At 41.8% G+C, this 16,643-nt stretch overlaps 1 protein-coding gene across 1 annotated transcript in view; it reads left to right on the forward strand.

Annotated features, from left to right (window-relative positions):
* The window catches only part of smg5 (SMG5 nonsense mediated mRNA decay factor), a 32,204-nt gene extending 16,322 nt beyond the window's left edge, over window positions 1-15,882 (forward strand). The window contains exons 10-22 of the mRNA XM_080425511.1: window positions 1,345-1,568; window positions 2,430-2,567; window positions 4,302-5,252; window positions 5,695-5,864; window positions 5,956-6,031; window positions 6,513-6,688; window positions 7,119-7,277; window positions 7,414-7,473; window positions 8,014-8,173; window positions 9,521-9,611; window positions 10,354-10,428; window positions 10,705-10,843; window positions 14,390-15,882. Coding sequence (XP_080281637.1) covers window positions 1,345-1,568; window positions 2,430-2,567; window positions 4,302-5,252; window positions 5,695-5,864; window positions 5,956-6,031; window positions 6,513-6,688; window positions 7,119-7,277; window positions 7,414-7,473; window positions 8,014-8,173; window positions 9,521-9,611; window positions 10,354-10,428; window positions 10,705-10,843; window positions 14,390-14,473 — 2,503 coding nt within the window. The 3' untranslated portion in view covers window positions 14,474-15,882. The remainder of the gene's footprint in view (window positions 1-1,344; window positions 1,569-2,429; window positions 2,568-4,301; window positions 5,253-5,694; window positions 5,865-5,955; window positions 6,032-6,512; window positions 6,689-7,118; window positions 7,278-7,413; window positions 7,474-8,013; window positions 8,174-9,520; window positions 9,612-10,353; window positions 10,429-10,704; window positions 10,844-14,389) is intronic.
* Window positions 15,883-16,643: the final 761 nt, after the last annotated feature.

A 16,643-nucleotide genomic window follows, 5' to 3' on the forward strand; every position in this document is an offset into this window, starting at 1 on the left:
CCGGGAGAGAACAGAGTGAGTTTGCCAGATCAACATCAAGAATCAGGCTCAGACAGTTAGTCCTAAATACTACTAGGAATCTCATCTACAGCCGTTCTTGACCCGAGGTGAAACTTTCAACCAGGGATGAACGAACCCTGCTTGGGACGAGGGTGTCTTGCAACATAACATAACAACACATAACAAATACTTTCTTCTCCTCCCCGGACTACTTGGCTAACGACTATCTATTAACGCTGGCTAAAGGACAATGTTTAGGCCGATTTTGTCTGACAAATTAAAATACACCAATCAATTAACATCTGGCTAACAGAACATATATACCACAGCCCGACGGAATGACACAGAACAAGTGTTCTCTCCGATGCCAAGTGCTGGTTATAAGCAGACCGCATCTCGGTGCTGTGAGACTCAAAACAAGAATATGTGACAAGACTTTTCTATAGATTTGTATTGAGCAGTTCCATTGGGATCTCCTCCAGGCCAAAGGGCCAGGATAGCAGATTATGTCCCCTGTGGGTGTCAATCCGGGGTGTAACCAGTTATCAGGTTGGCAATTCACACCTAACTGCTTGTCTGTTCAACGTGCGTTGAAAATACAACGTATGAAACATCAATGCCCACCACAGGTTATGTGACCTGAGATAATGGTATGAAAGCACTGTTTCTATACACTGTTTAGGTGCCATAACATGTCTGGAGCATCCAGAGACACCCGTACTGACAGAAAGTAGTTTACAAATCTTATGCGTCACCTTTTTGTTCTTGTAGATAAAGTACAATAACGATAGGCTGACGCATGGACCACCATACGACAGAGTTCCCTGATAGTTCATAGGCCTGTTAGAATTATTACATAATCGCCTAATAGCATTTATTTATTATTTTATCGTTTTGTTCATTGGTATAAATTGATATGTTTTTCATAAATATCCAAACGTTTTTAAAAAATGCGGAAATTGCAGATCATGTGTCGCGATGACCTTGTAGATAAGCTATTTCCGCATTTTTCTTAGTTTTTTGAAAGTATAAAGTTATTAAATATGGCCAAAACTAGGCCATATTTACATTATTGTAATGATTATTGCTACCGGTCATTGTCCATCATTTCATTGCATATTTATTTAGTTATTTGCTATAAATGCCCGGTACAATGTTTGTTTACAAAGCTTAATAGGCAAACCAAAATGTCATCAAATGTTCAATGTCAAAAACACATTTCAATCGTAAAATTGCAATTATTTAAATGACAATGATTTGTTTGTGACGGCCCTAATAGTTTCGCCTCAAAATCGTTTCGCTAGTCGCGTCACATTTCAGCTGTTTCCCTCCTCTCCCCTGCAGCACGATGGAGACAGAGCTGACGTCACTGTGCCAGTCGGTGCTGGAAGATTTCAACCTGGTGCTTTTCTACCTGCCGCTGCCGGCGCCCAGCGGTGCTCACCACTCCCCCAGTGAGGAGGACGAGGAGCCACACGCCGACAACACTTGCCCCGTCCTACCCGACGCCCTGGTCTTCAAAATGGTGGTCACATGCCTCATGGTGGTGCACAGCCTGAAGAGAGGAGGTCAGTGTTTCGGCAGCTGGTTAAGACGGCACTGCCTGTCACTATAGTGATTACTGATCCAGGGATGTCACCCATTTTTCAACCAAGTGGTCCTCACTAATGTTGTAAGATGGCACCATATCCGTCTACTCGCTCTGTGTCTCAGAAGTGGGCTATATGAACAGCTCAGAAAACTGCCTAACAATTTCATCATCGGTGGGGATTCCAAGCTAAACCACAGGCTTCATCTTCCTGGATAAAAAAAAGATCTCATTTGAAATGATCAAACCTTCCTACCGATGAAGTCATTCGTAGATTTGCGGTTTGAATCCTCCGGTGCCTTGGGCTTGGCTGAGGGTTCCAAACAACACCGTTGGCCGTGTTTGAGGGTGGGAGGCTCGGTGGGGGAGGTTAATCTCTGTCGCTTCGCTAGCGGCTCCTACCAGTTGGTCAGGGCACCTGTTCAGCAGGGCTCAGAACTTGGGTCGGATAGTGTGTTTCTTTGCATGTGTTACGTCCTCCCAGTGAAACTCGTCACTTGTCTGCTGAAAAGAAATGGCGGTGACTTAATGTGTGTTAGAGGAGATGCTTGTTTACACCCTCCCACATGACCTACAGTAAATAGAGAATTGGCATAACGACTAAATTGGGAGAAAAAGGAAAAAAGCCATTTGTTAAAATGCAAATGTTACATTAAAACCTTTTGTGGGTATAGAAAAAAAGAGACGAAAATGGTCATTTGAAATAGTTAGAGAAAATATACCATTACCATTTAAAATTCTCACTCTGGTATAATAGAATAGTTCCAGACAAGATTTTCAAATGAAAGCCTTTTTCCCTGTTCATTTCATTTTAATAAAGTGTGACTCTTTCTTGCTGTAGGTTCGAAGCAGTACAGCGCTTCCATAGCTTTCACGCTGGCCCTGTTCTCCCACCTGGTCAACCATGTTAACATCCGCCTGCAGGCTGAACTGGAGGAAGGAGAGAGCCAGGTGCCTCCACTGCACACAGACAACGCAGGTGGGCAGGCAAATCTAATTTTCCACGCTTAGGGTCTGTTCACACCGTCTGCCTGTTATGAAGAAAAAGTGCTGCCTGAGGTGATTTTTCTGCTGAAAATGAAAGACACAGCATCCTCCAGCCCCGACAATGGTACAGGACATATCACAACCTCGTGCACGAGCTCTGTCTGGACAAAGCTTGTTTTAAAGTTGACTTCAGGTTAAGCAAAAGGAAATTGGAAAGAGGGTTGAGCCAGCAAACCCGAGACAATTTATCGTGATTTGTCAGCTGATACAAAATGGGCCACGTCATACACACAAATTGAAATTGGAACGAATGAAATTAAAGCTGATAAATGGGTTCTCTCTGATCGGATGAAATTGGTGTCCTTCCTGAAAATGAAAAAAAAGAGCCGGGGAGACCCCTATTACTGAACAATCTCAGTAATATAGAGACGGACATTGTGCTAGGAATTATTGCTGAATAGAGAATTATTTTTGTAACCATAGACTTTGTTTTAACCCCCCAAAAATATCACTTACAGTACCTTTTAAATGTAAAAAGGCGCAGTGCCTATTTTTTCTACGGACGGTGTGAACATACTCTTTAACATGGACCACTTCAAATGGTTGTAGTGGTAGAATAAGCTTCTCTTCCTGGAGCCACAACATTTCAATCAACCAACAGCTTGAGCTGCAAATGTCTGAGAGTGGCCTCAAAAAGTAGATGTGACAAAAAATGATCACGTTGGAGAGAAGTACTAAAAGACACCAGGATTAAGAGCTGAAGAGAGGGAAGAAGGTTAATATATTTCTCTTAGTCTATCCCTCTCTCTCTATCTGTCAAGAGTGCACTGCATAGTGGTATTAAAGGAGGAATGGATTGGAAGTAAAATGCTCTAAAATTATATTTATTATCACCACATACATGAACATAAATATTAACATAAAGAAAATGTTTTGTTTGTTTATAATTAATATCTTGCTCATCTGTAATAATATTCCAGATCAAATATTATTTACGTGTGAGATGTGTAGTCAAATAAATTGATTCGACAGGCTTCCTGACCTGAAAAAGTCATCAACACACTAAATTCATTCTCTGATAAACCCTTTACATATGGTACATTGACACATTAATGTTTATTGCAAACCCTGATGTGGGTCAGTTAGTATAAATGTTAGAGCAGAACTGTCTGGTTTATTATATTTGATTAAATGATTAAAAACAAATACAGAGAATAAATGATATGCCACATGAAGCAGCTGATCAAAAAAAGCAGACCAGTTATCCGTTACCCTGGTTTGCTGTTGGGCTCATATGACTTCCTGTTCTTATAAAACAACATACACATGGATTAAAGGTTTTCTACGGAAGCATGTCATCTACAAGCTTACAGTACGTAGCGCTACGACGCGTTGTAAGCTTGTAGAGAACCTGTTTTCGGTTATTAGTTTAAAGAGTATTCGGTCACACCAGCAATGGAATAATGTTATAATAATAATGTTCAAGCCTCCGGAAAACCCAAATGATCTTGGATGTTAAAACCTCAATCAACAATTTCTTCAACTGGTTTGGCTGTATTGCTACTAAAACATTATAATTGCACATATTGTGCTAAATGTTTATGAAACATGGTGCTAGTGTGTGGGGGGCCCTTTCACGCCGTTTCATAAATCACAGATTAGGCCAAACAAAAGTCGTGAGATTTTATTTTGCTTTAATCCATGCATACAACCTTTGTCCCCCCAGACGAACTGGAGGCGAGGGACCCGTCAGCCCCACCAGCAGCAGGCGGCCATGACGAGAGGCCGCTGCACAACGGCTCGCTGGAGAAGGAAGATGAAGATGACGAGCAGAAGGAGGGAGATGCCTCTGGGAGGGGCGGGGCCAAGAAAAACGACAGTGGTGGTGACATGGCTGAGCAGCGTAAACTGGAGGAGGAGAAACGGAGGCAGAAGAAGAAGTACGGCCGCCTGTCCCGACTCCGCAGGCGCCGCTGCGCCCGCAAGGGTGGCCGCCCGGAGGACGAGAGCGATCTGAGCGAGGGCTTTGAGAGTGACGAAGACGAGGATGACGACGAAAGGAGGGGCCGTGTGGACTCGTCAAGAGGCACCTCGTCTTCCAGACTTCCACTCGACACCACCACCTCCTCCCTCGGCAAGGAGCGCAAGAGGGACCCAATGGGTGAGGAGGGCAGCTGGGGAAGCGGGTCAGAAGAAGAGGAAGAAGAGGAGGAGGGGGGGACAGCTTTCGACGTGGAGACTGACTCCGACATGAACAGCCAGGAGTCGCGCTCGGACCTGGAAGACATTGAAGACGCGGACAGCTCAGAAAACCCAGAGGGTCAGGCGCGGGAGCAGCAGCACACGGATGAGGAAGAACGGGCAAAAGAGGAGGAAGATCGGGAGGGTGACATCCCTCCAACCACCAACGGCCCCCTGCTGCCTGCCTGCAGTGACCCCAGCATCAGCAGTAATCTCCAGGCCATGTCCTCGCAGCTCTTCCAGGCCAAGCGCTGCTTCCGCCTGGCGCCCACCTTCAGCAACGTGCTGCTGAGGCCTCAGGCTCCGTCTTCCTCAGGCAACCCCACCCCGACCCCCACCGATGCCTCCGCCACCCCCTCCCAAGAAACACCTCCTCTTCCTGGGGACTCTCCCTGCGACATGAGTCCTGGTACTGCCAATGGAACCAATGAAAATGGTACGGTACCATTTCCTTTACTTGAAAATAATAAAGACTGACCCTTGGGTTAGTGTAATTTCATTTACCTGCAATTTTGCCTGCAATCTAATTTACTAGTATATTAAATGTTGGCGTCCTGTGGGAACAGGCGCCGATTTCGAATGCCGGTATATTTCGTACCGTCACTATTATGTCCCCCTAACCTGTCAGAATACAGGTAGAAAACCTTTACCGGTACCATAATTACAGTGCGTCTTGAAAGTGCTTACATAACACACGTTAGACACGTTACTGTACCCATTGTGTTCATCTCACGTCACATGACGGTACACATGAAGGACTCTCTTGCTGCCTATGCTGCACTTTATGTAAATGTTTTACCCAGCATTGTTGAGAAATTCAGACCGTACTCAAAATGTCAACTGGTCGCTCCTTATGACTGATTTACCTCTATTTCTAGACTTGGACTCAGAGTCGGAAGGTAGCCAACATAGCAACCAATCGTTACACAGCGAAAAGACGCTGTCAGAGAAGTTGGAGATCCTGACCAATCAGGGGCTCATCAGGGTTGTGAAGGTCTTTGTCGATTGGCTAAGGACAAACACAGACATTATTCTAATGTGTGCACAGGTAAGGGCATGGCATCTCATTTTGTCCATCTAACAATGACCTTCATTATTTTTTCTTTTGGTTAAAGTCTAATCCATTATCCTTTTTACAGAGTTCTCAGAGCTTGTGGAACCGACTCTCAGTGCTACTAAACCTGCTACCAGATGGCAGTAAAATGCTTGAAGCAGGTGAGTAACCAGTAGACAGTTACAGTGAGACATATAATAGGAGATGTATACCTATTATTTGTTGCGCTTTTGACATCTGCTCTATCACTGTAACCCAGTGATAGAGCTGAATGATGACGAATTAAATTGTTTTTTATCCATGGTATATATTGTCCACCTTGAAAATCAATACTAACTGCTTTTTCGCTACCCATCTCTGTTGTCTTTCTCTGCCACTTGTGAGAAAAATACAAATTAAAGTACTTTTCTGCCAGTAGGCTTTTATTATATTATAAAGAATCCGAAGGAAAATATAATTTCCACTGTATTCTGCACACAAACCATAACAGAGGCCAAGACCGTGACTGATGTGGAACTAAAGCTATGTTTGCCCCGCGTACCACTGCGACATAAAGGACTATAAATAAAGGAAATAAATAAAAACAGACCTCCGCAGAAATAAAATGGATAATTGAAGGTCACCACCATGTATGTGTTGTAGAACTGGGCTTGAGCTCTGAGGTGACGGAGCTGCTGAATCAGTGCGAGCAACCCAACTTAGTCCAGAGTCTGCTGCTGCCCGAGGATCTGGCACTACGCCACCTGCCTGCCCTCAGCCTGGCACACCGTCGCTTTGACTTCACTCGACACAGACCCACCCTCAGCCCCTTGCAGGAGGTATTCACACACTTCTCTCACACATGCCAGATTGTCATTATCTCAGACCGATAACGCTTGTTTCCTGACAGACATTGCCAGACATTCAGTTTGGTTTTAGGTTTGGTCTGTAAGGTAACCTATAAGGAAATAGCTTTGCTTCTCACCAGGCAAACCATTGTTTGCAACTGCAACAACTGTTTTGTTACATGACCATGTCACTCGGAAGAGTTAAATTTTTAAAGTGTCAACGCAAATGACGTTGATGCTTTTTTCAGAAAAATGCATAGCTTTTTATTTCAACATTGCATTTTCGCTTTCACAGCCATCACCAACGCAATGATCAATTCCCTCATTGTGTCATCTTTTCTCTTAACACTTCTTTGAATCTCTCTTCAATGGTTTACTTTGTATGGTGCTTAGTACCTCTTCTTCCCCCTCTATCTCTCAGTGTGTGGTACGGGTGTGCTGCATCCGCAGTTTTGGCCACTTCCTCACCAATCTCCAGGGCAATGTGCTGCATTTCAACCCGGAGGCAGGCATCTTCACCAGCATCAGCCAATCGGAACAAGACAACCTGGTGCAGCAAGCCAAGGCACAGTTCCGCATGGTGAGTGACCGTCAAATAGGCCAATTAGGCGTGGCCACAGGTTACCCATATTTATTTGAAATTGTCTTTTATTACACTTGTGTGAGAGAGTGGTTGTGCCATCTCTGACAATGGAGTCTCCTTCCTTATTTTCCAGGCTGAAGAGGAGGCTCGTCGAAATCGCCTGATGAGGGACATGGCTCAACTTCGACTGCAGGTCAGACATTAACCAAGTGCTGTGGTGTTCAAATACATTGCCCCCATTGTACCAACACCTCCACCAATGCAGTGTTTGTAGTTATTGCAGTATCTCATATAATCCACTTAACGGTGTGCCCTGGTATCCACGTTAGTAGATCTAACTATCATGAGCTAATGAAAAAACATATATATATATATATATATATATATATATATATATATATATATATATATATATATATATATATATATATATATATATATATAGTCTGGTCTGGTCTGGGAGATTGAAACAACTGTTGAATAAGTGTAACATTGTTAGATGGCTACAAATAAATGGCAGTCACGGAAGTCGTTAAATCTCATGTTTGGTGTAGTGCCTAAATGTATGCTCCATCGCACGATGGTGTCCCGTATAGAAAATGGCAGATCTGCAAGCTCACAAGACGCCGCCGACACATTGTGAGATTTTAGATCTGCTATTTCCGGTGCAGGACACTGTCCTACGGCCACTTATAAATCAGGCCTTTATCTCCCCATCCCTGGTTCCTTGCAGCTGGAGGTGTCCCAGCTAGAGGGTAGCCTGCAGCAGCCCAAAGCCCAGTCGTCTATGTCGCCCTACCTGGTGCCAGACACAGCCGCCCTCTGCCAGCACCTGAACCTCATCAGACAGTTGGCCAGCAGTGGCTGCTTCATTATCATCATTCCGCGCACAGGTTTGTGTCTTGTACCTGTCTCACCATATCCTACCATGCCTGTATCCTGTAATGTTTAATTAGTTTAATGGGGTTTACTTTACCTTCTTTTTTTTTTAAATAATTTTTATCCCTCGATTTTTGTAACCCTTTTTTTTCACCCGATGCCAAAGTGATCCTGGGCACTACACTCCCCCTACCAGCCTAGGGAGCCCAGGGCCAAGCTCATGCCTCCTTCAATGCATGAGAGCCAACTGACCTTCTTCGTCACCTGACAGGGGGGAGTGTCCCTGGTTGGACGTAGCGCGTGGAAGGAACACGTTATTCCAACCAGTTCCCTTCCCCTCCATCAGGCGCCCCGGCTGACCAGGGGGAGGCAGTATAGTGACCAGGATTACATGTTTTTGTGAGGGTATTAACTACTCTAGGAGACACGGGGAGAACATGCAAACTCTACTTTACCTTCTTTAAAAAAGTACTTTTTAAATAATAAGCCTGATTTATTCTTCGGCTAATGGGGGTTCGGCTCAAAATACGTTATTGTTGCTGAGCGACACACTGCATGACGAATAAATCAGGCACTAGCATTGCGTTTTAGTGTCATTAGATTACATTTTCTGTAAGACGCAGAACTTAAAATTGTTATTGCATTATTTGAATAATTTAAATGTAAAAAGTCATTTTTCTAGTGAAGTTCCACTCAAATTCCCCCTAGCTGAATTTGGAGCTTCATCAAGGCTTTTTAGAAGAACAACCAGCACAGTTGTGTGAAAATGGATGCACTTGGGAAATATGCAACGGTAGTTTTAAATTATTTTACTTTTTAAATGGAATTTCGGGATTTCCTAAGTAACGGGCATCAGTAGGTAAATTCATCTCGGAAGGTCCAGTAGTCGTCTTCTTACATACAGCTTTTCACCATGATATCAGTTTGGGTACACGGTCAACAATAAAGGCAAATTAATCCATAAAACTGTGCCAAATTGTAAGAGATGCCATGAATACGTCAATTTGATGAAACATCTATCAGGCACTCAGGCAGACACCCAGCCTCTTCAAGGTTGACTGCATCAGAAATTAACTGTACGCAATCATGAATACAAGCATGAACACAAGTCATCTCATACAGGGATATTCTACCTTTCCCCCGCCCCAGTCCCATGAGGTACATTTCATCATTGATCCACCTTTAGTAGAGCATTACTATGTATGTAATTAAAACCGCCTGTACAGAATCTGTGCTTGTCTTTCTTTTCTTTACATATTTAGAAGGATTGGTTCTTATTATTATTACCATCGTTTGATTTGACAGGTTTGCCATTTTTTAAAAATTTTAATCTGAAGTTTTTATCTAATTTCATGTCATAGTGATTGATGGACTTGACATGTTGAAGAAGGAAAATCCTGGTGCTAGGGACGGCATCCGCTTTCTCGAGTCTGAATTCCGCAAAGGAAATAGGTAAGTGTCGTTTTTGATTGGCCAGATTTGTTTTTATTTCGTTTTTTAACATAATGTTGCCATGCCGCTAAAAATCGCTGAGGTGGTGTTATGTTTGTGCCCCATTCCAACAGTTTTTTGTGGAATTAGATGGCCAGATTGTCATAGAACATGGTGGATTATCTCTTGGGTCGAAAAGATCACGGTCAAAATTAAGAACAGATGGGTGGATTTCCATGAGATTTGATGAGAAGGATCATTAGGCTATACCAAAAAGATTATTTGGGTCTCGGTTCAGGCTCAAAATCGAACGGATAGGCACTAGATAGACACTTAGTGAGAAAATCATCAGTAGGATGCCCTGAAGAAATTATTAACTTTAGATCAAAAACGTTAAGGTAAAAATTACATAATCGGTCATATCATGAGAGGTCAATTGCATAGCATTGGTAGAGGTAGGGGCGGCATTGGCTCAGGTGGTAGAGCGGCCACTTGGGAATTGGATGGTTCGCTGGTTTCGTGTTGAAGTGTCCTTGAGCAAGACACTGAACCTTAACTTGTCCCGATGAGTAGGTTGGATAAAAACGCTATATAAATGCAACATTTACCATTGTAGGTATGCATTCTACTCAGTGCAATCATTCTAATTTGTACATAAAATAGCCATAATGTGACATTACTTTTTCCCAACCTTGCTTCATTTTTTGTTTGGATCTCTTCCCTGTTACATCTGTTTAAATATTTAACTTGTTATTGTGTGAAGGTACATTCGATGCCAGAAAGAGTCAGGGCGGAGTTTTGAGAGAGACAAACTGAAACGGCAGGATATCGAAGCCTGGTGAGTCCTGACATGCTCAAACTGTGGTGTAATGTAACTTTGACCCATTAAAACCGGAAAAGCATCTGTCATCTGCGGCCAAATACATACATATGATTTTGGGGGTCTTTGTCTTGACATGAAAAAGTTTGAAAACCACTGATATAGCAATGTAACAATGAGAAAACTGTTAGGATTTAGAAGACATTTTTTTTAATCGAAATCAGGTCTTAATGTATTAAGAAAATTGCTATAGAAATATAGTTCTCATGAAACGAGTCTGTGGTTTATTCTCAGGCATCTATACAAGATGGTGGACAGCTGCCGTCAACTTACGGTATCCCAGAGCAACGGAGATGAAGACACAGCCGGCATGGTGACCATCCTGACCGGCCACTTAGTGGAAGAGCTGTGTAACCGGAATGCACCTATGAAGGTCTGTCACTAATCATAGTTGGAGTACTTGTGCAAAGTTCTTAACACTATAAATAAGTTGTAACTTGTAACAGTTTGTAACACTGATCTGACTACATTCACCAAGAGATGAGATTACCTAAGTGATACATGCAGATAGGTTTTCAAACAAACAATTGTATCGTTACCCTAGACCGACCTACATTTCGAGAATACATTTTTAAAATACAAAATTAACCAGTGAGTGTTATGTGCGCGCCTTGCCACCTACCTCTAAAGAACCAAAAGTTATAGAAGCTATTTTGTATTTCTGTCTGTTTGGTAGCAGTATATGTATACGTACCAGACCGTTTCGGTATAGGACTTTCTGTACAGTGCAGATGTGTTCCGATCCGAATGCAAAGTAGTTTGCGGATGGAACATAGGCTACTTAAAATCTGAGTTCCCATACGAACATATTAAGTGACGGCCCGGAAAACTGGAGCGCACAGCAATGACATTTGTTATTGCTCTGGCCCGATCTGAATTACCAAGCAAAAGAATATGTGGGGCTGCATTTGCACCACAGTGTTTTTTACCCGCTTAGCGAAAGCTGCGGGTCTATGAAGAGGCAGACCTACGACTCATCATTCGACAAATTTGCATTCGACAGATAAATTTGCATTCGACAGATTTGTTCGACAGATTTGCGTCATTGGCTGTCGTTTAAGCCAATGGGATACTTTCCCATACTCTGAACGGGCGGCCTCGTCCTCCCAAGCTATGGGACTATGCAGTCCTCCGACCGCTAGCCGAATTTGGCTAATAGTTAGCTTGTATGATGTTACTAACTAACTGTTTTTAGCCAAGCGCGCTAATGTCCGCTCCCCATTAGTTATCGACGCAATTCGCGTTATTACTCTCGTAATTTTCATGTATTGTACATCCCAAAATAAAATGTATTAACCATGTTATGGTGCTGTAATGACTTTATATTTTCTCAACATAATACTGTCTTTCACACGGGCCTTGGAAAAGAGGATCACTTCCGCCATTTTCTTCTTCGTTGGTGTAAACAATGACACGGTTGCCAGATTTTGAGAGAAAAATAAGCAACCAGGTCAATGAAAACAAGCCCAAAGACTTAAGTGACTATTAGGCTACATGAGCACTTCAAACCTATATGCATCGGCTATTTGATAATAGACGACTTGGCAATAGCCGATCTACAAGCTCACAACAAAATAATAACAAATAACAAGCAACTACCTACATTTACAAGCAACTTCACAGAAAACAAGGTCGCTTGTAATTAGTATACATGGCAACACTAGTACGAGTACTTCTCCCACCACTGTTGCTGTTTTTAACATGACTGCCCTGTTTACAAATGAATGAATACACACTACAACCAAGGTTACTGTAGCAACATTTTTCATGTAAGGTATGACGCTAAAATCAGCTGCATTTCATCAGAAAAAAGCAGATCTACAAGCTCACAACGCATTGCTGCCTTGTGAGCTTGTAGATCTGCTATTTTTTATTATGACGTTTTATTGAATACTTCATTTACAAAAGACATTAATGAAACCAAATGGACCCATTTGGGTTTTTCTTTCATGTAAGCCAGTAGTGAAAAGGGCAAACTTGCAGTTATGCATTACAACTCAAGCCTAGCTGTTTCAAACAGTGAAATCAAAAGACAAGTTGTGAGCTTCACTTTTATAAAGGGTTAGGGTTACATTGCAGTATTGATACTTTTACTTAAGTAAAACATTACAGTACTTTTTCCACCACTGTTGATGTTTTTAACATGACTGCCCTTACGCTACCTGTATTCTATGGACTCACTTCGTTTATTGTGAAAATAGTTTCTTTCTTTCATACATAAATGAATACTAACTGGTCACCACCGGTCTTTTGTCCAGGAACAATGCATACAACACTATCAACCAGTCCTCCTGGGTGTGTGTGTGTGTGTGTGTGTCTTCATTTTTGTTGTTCATACATTTCTAAGTGAAACACTGTAGTTTTGACTTGGGTAAGGGTAGGCTACATTATGAAGTAACTATATCAGCTGGTGAAAATAGCAGATCTGTGAGATTGTAGATCAATTATTTTCACTATCATTGATATTGTACACACACACACACACACACACACACACACACACACACACACACACACACACACACACACACACACACACACACACACTTTATATTGGCAGCCAACCAATGAACCTCTGTGGAGTTATTTTTGTTGCATTCGAATGGCTGAGATTTTATTTTAATGACAACTTTTACATTTTGTACTGCAGATTGGGGCAAAAATAGCCTGCCGCAAGCGGGTATATTATGACTTTGTCATTTCTTGTTTTTACTAGCAGCAGTGATATTCACATTTGTGTGGTGCAGTTTCAAATGAGTTAACAACATTGATGTTTTCTACCTAACCATGCATGTTGTGTACCTTTACCACCCCTACAGTATGGTGAAAGTAATTGGATGACCTCACTGCATCCATTACTTCAGTCAGGCATTTTGAAAAAGATGATTATTTTATGTCCTTCCTCGCCGTTTCATGTTAGTGATGAACCATATGCAAAACGTTTGAGAGTACGTTTGAGAGTACTACTATTTATTGCATAATGATGAACAGGTAACACTAGGCTTTTTCTTAAGATGAATTACATAATGATGATTTTGTTTAAAACAACTGTTGAAAACATAATTCAATGAATACATTGATAAGAATAGTTGAATAATAAGTTTAGTTTTTAGTTAAAACCCATGTGCAATTAGCATGGATGTACTAAACTCTGGATGTGGTATAGAAGACTTTTCATGAAAAATAAATCTTCTCACCCACTGCAAATGCTGAAAAGGTTTCTAGACTTTCTACCATGGATGTATAGAGGGAAGGGAACGTGTATACCTAACGCCATCTGCTGGTTGTGTTCAAAACTTTTTAAATCACCAATCATTTCCCAATAGTGAATTTTTTAACAGATCCAAAGTATTTATCATGTCAGCTGGTGGATATAAGCACTTTCCTAACACTTTGTTGGTTGTGATAGTGGCATCTTCTACAGCACAGCCTTTCTGGTCCGTTTTGGAATTTTCCTTTTTACTGTATAATTTGAAATGCCAACATGGTGTCCAATATGTCTGTCCATTGATTAGGTGCCCACCTCCTGCTTTACGTTCCTGCCCGATAGTCCCGACTACATATGTGCACAATACGAAGCATGTTCAGTGGGGATTTTGCATACTTTCATGATGCTTTTATCAAATCAAATACATTTAAATTAAAAGACTAAATTATCTACTATCATGGTCCATCTAGAAACATGTGAATATTTTTCTGGTCAGTCCCTTTTACTCCATGTATTGGATGCTTAAAATAATGTGTGATCTAGTATTTTCAGTGTATTGTACTTACATTCTCTGTCATGGACTCAAGGGGAAGAGGTTTGCTCAAAATGTTATGTTTTTTCATGTTATATTTCGCAAAGCGAGGAGAGCTTTATTGATTTAATTATCTATTCATTCATTGATTCCCTCCTTCATTTTCCCATGATAACCAGGCGGCCATCCAAGCAGTGGGCGTGGCCGGGATGGAGCTGAAGAACATTGTGGACTTCTACCGGCAGTGGAAGGAGATAGGCTGAGAGGTCCGAAGGAACAAGGTCGGCATGGCGGACAGCTGATAAGTCGCAACAGTCGCTCCCTCTCTCTCTCTCTCCCCCCTCTCTCTCTCTCTGTGTCTCTGTCTCTCTCCCACTTCCACTCTTCGGCTCTGTGTGCATCTGCATATCCAAGGGGGAAAAAATCAACTCAGAGAAAAGAAAGATGGAAGCGACAAACGAGTTGAGGCTTAGCTGAGGAGGAAAAGTTAATACAATGGAGGATAAGGAAAAAAAGCAAAGAGACGTGGGCGAAAACGGGGCTATGAGAAACGGAAGATCTTTCCGCCTCTACCCCCTATCCCACACATAAAAGAGTAACCCCTAGCGGTCTGGATGAGGAAATCACAGGGATGTTAATGAAACTTAAGTGCCCCTGGTTCTCATCTTTAGCCAGGCGTATACTGTATGTTAGCAAATGAGTACATATGTGTCGAGAAAAACTGCATCTGCGTAGGTGCACACACACACACACACACACACACACACACACACACACACATCACGTACACATTCATGCTCAGATAAGTCCATATGAATATATAGAGCAGTGTTTTTAGGTTTCCGTCCCTTCCTCCCTTTTTCCCCTCTTGTCTGTTTGAGAGCGGGTCACAAGGTCGACGGACTCTGGCTGGGGCAGGTTTGGAAAGGGCAAGGGTCATAATATGAAGAAAAACCATTGAGAGAGAGAGAGAAAAAATATACAAGTCTTCATCTGACACCTTGGCTTACCAAGCTTCCAGCCTTACGATACAACAAGGGTCTCCTAACTCAGAGTAGAGTTGCAGAAAGGGTTGAGGACGATGCATCTACACTTCTCCGGATTTGTTCATTTCCTATATGGCTAATCTTTTTGTTTTCTTTTTTCCTTTATTTGCGGTGTACTTTTGGTGACCAGTGACTAATGTATTGTGTTAATCTGTGTATGAGAAGAAAAAAAAATAAGACAACATGACGGGTTTGTCCTGTTTGTTTGTAATTTGGATTTTATTTTTGTACTCAAATGTACTTTATTTTGCGTTTTTGTAAGCTGTTGCTGAATGAAATGCAGAGGAATGTTTAGGGAAAGGGAGGGGATTGCCATTGTGTATTGTTCCACTAAACCAGGCCTTCAGTTCTCGGAATGAAAGAAAAGAATAATACTTATAGTAACCCAGACTTTTTATCATGGTGTCATTTTAGGAAGATGTTGAGTAGCATCAGTATCATGCCATTGGTAGTCAACAAGGAGAGAGGGGCCTGTTGCTTCCCCAGAGGAAAGCAGACACTTGTGTTTGGGACCCCTGTGAACTCCTAGAATATATATCCAATCTACCATCACTCTCCATAGTAACTGTCCCTTCATGCACAGTGTGAAGGAAAACCAATATATTTGTGGCCACGCATTCAACAATAAAGATAAAAAAATATATTGAATCTGTCAGCTTCTTTGTTTTAATGGTATTAATTATTACTTTGCTGGAACTGTTTTGTATTCAAGGTAACTAGTTAGTACATTTTATTTTGTATCTCGATTTTCCCAGTATCTGTCAAAAAGAAATGTGACTTACAGTACCATTGTTAACATTTTTGAATTAAACTTATTTAGGATATTTGGATTTCCAGCAACATAGACAAATGATAAAGTAACTTGATGTGTGTACTATAATCATTATAATACTATAAAACTGTCTATATCACCAGATTGTCAATGTATTACCGAACAAAACAAGTTTTATACGAGCAGATGAGGGAACAAAGTGAGATTCAGACCAATGTGTGCATGCATGTCGGGTAAGAACAGCAAACAAATGGCCTACAACAGAGAAACGTATACAAGTTCCCCTACCCCCTCACTAAAAGAAAGTCCTACTATAATTTTAACACACAAATCTCATCCAGTATTTATATTGGCAACATGTAATGGCCTTTTCTGCAGTCTTTAGTTACAAATGTTGAATTTACAAGTCTGTCAATGTCTTAAAGAGTGCAAATCTTCAAGGAGCCATTTGGGGTCCTAGTGTGTGACGTCACAACCATATACCCAGGCCGCAACTGTTCCTGCTTCTCCACGCTCATGCTGAAAAGGTAAGTGGTCTCATGGATGAGAAGAGTCACGTTATGCTCCACTTAAGTAACAGAAATTAAAGGGGCAGATCGTATTCGGCAATACAGA

This window comes from Gymnoscopelus braueri (assembly GCF_963280865.1).
Source record: "Gymnoscopelus braueri genome assembly, chromosome: 4".
NCBI classification, from domain to species: Eukaryota; Metazoa; Chordata; class Actinopteri; order Myctophiformes; family Myctophidae; genus Gymnoscopelus; species Gymnoscopelus braueri.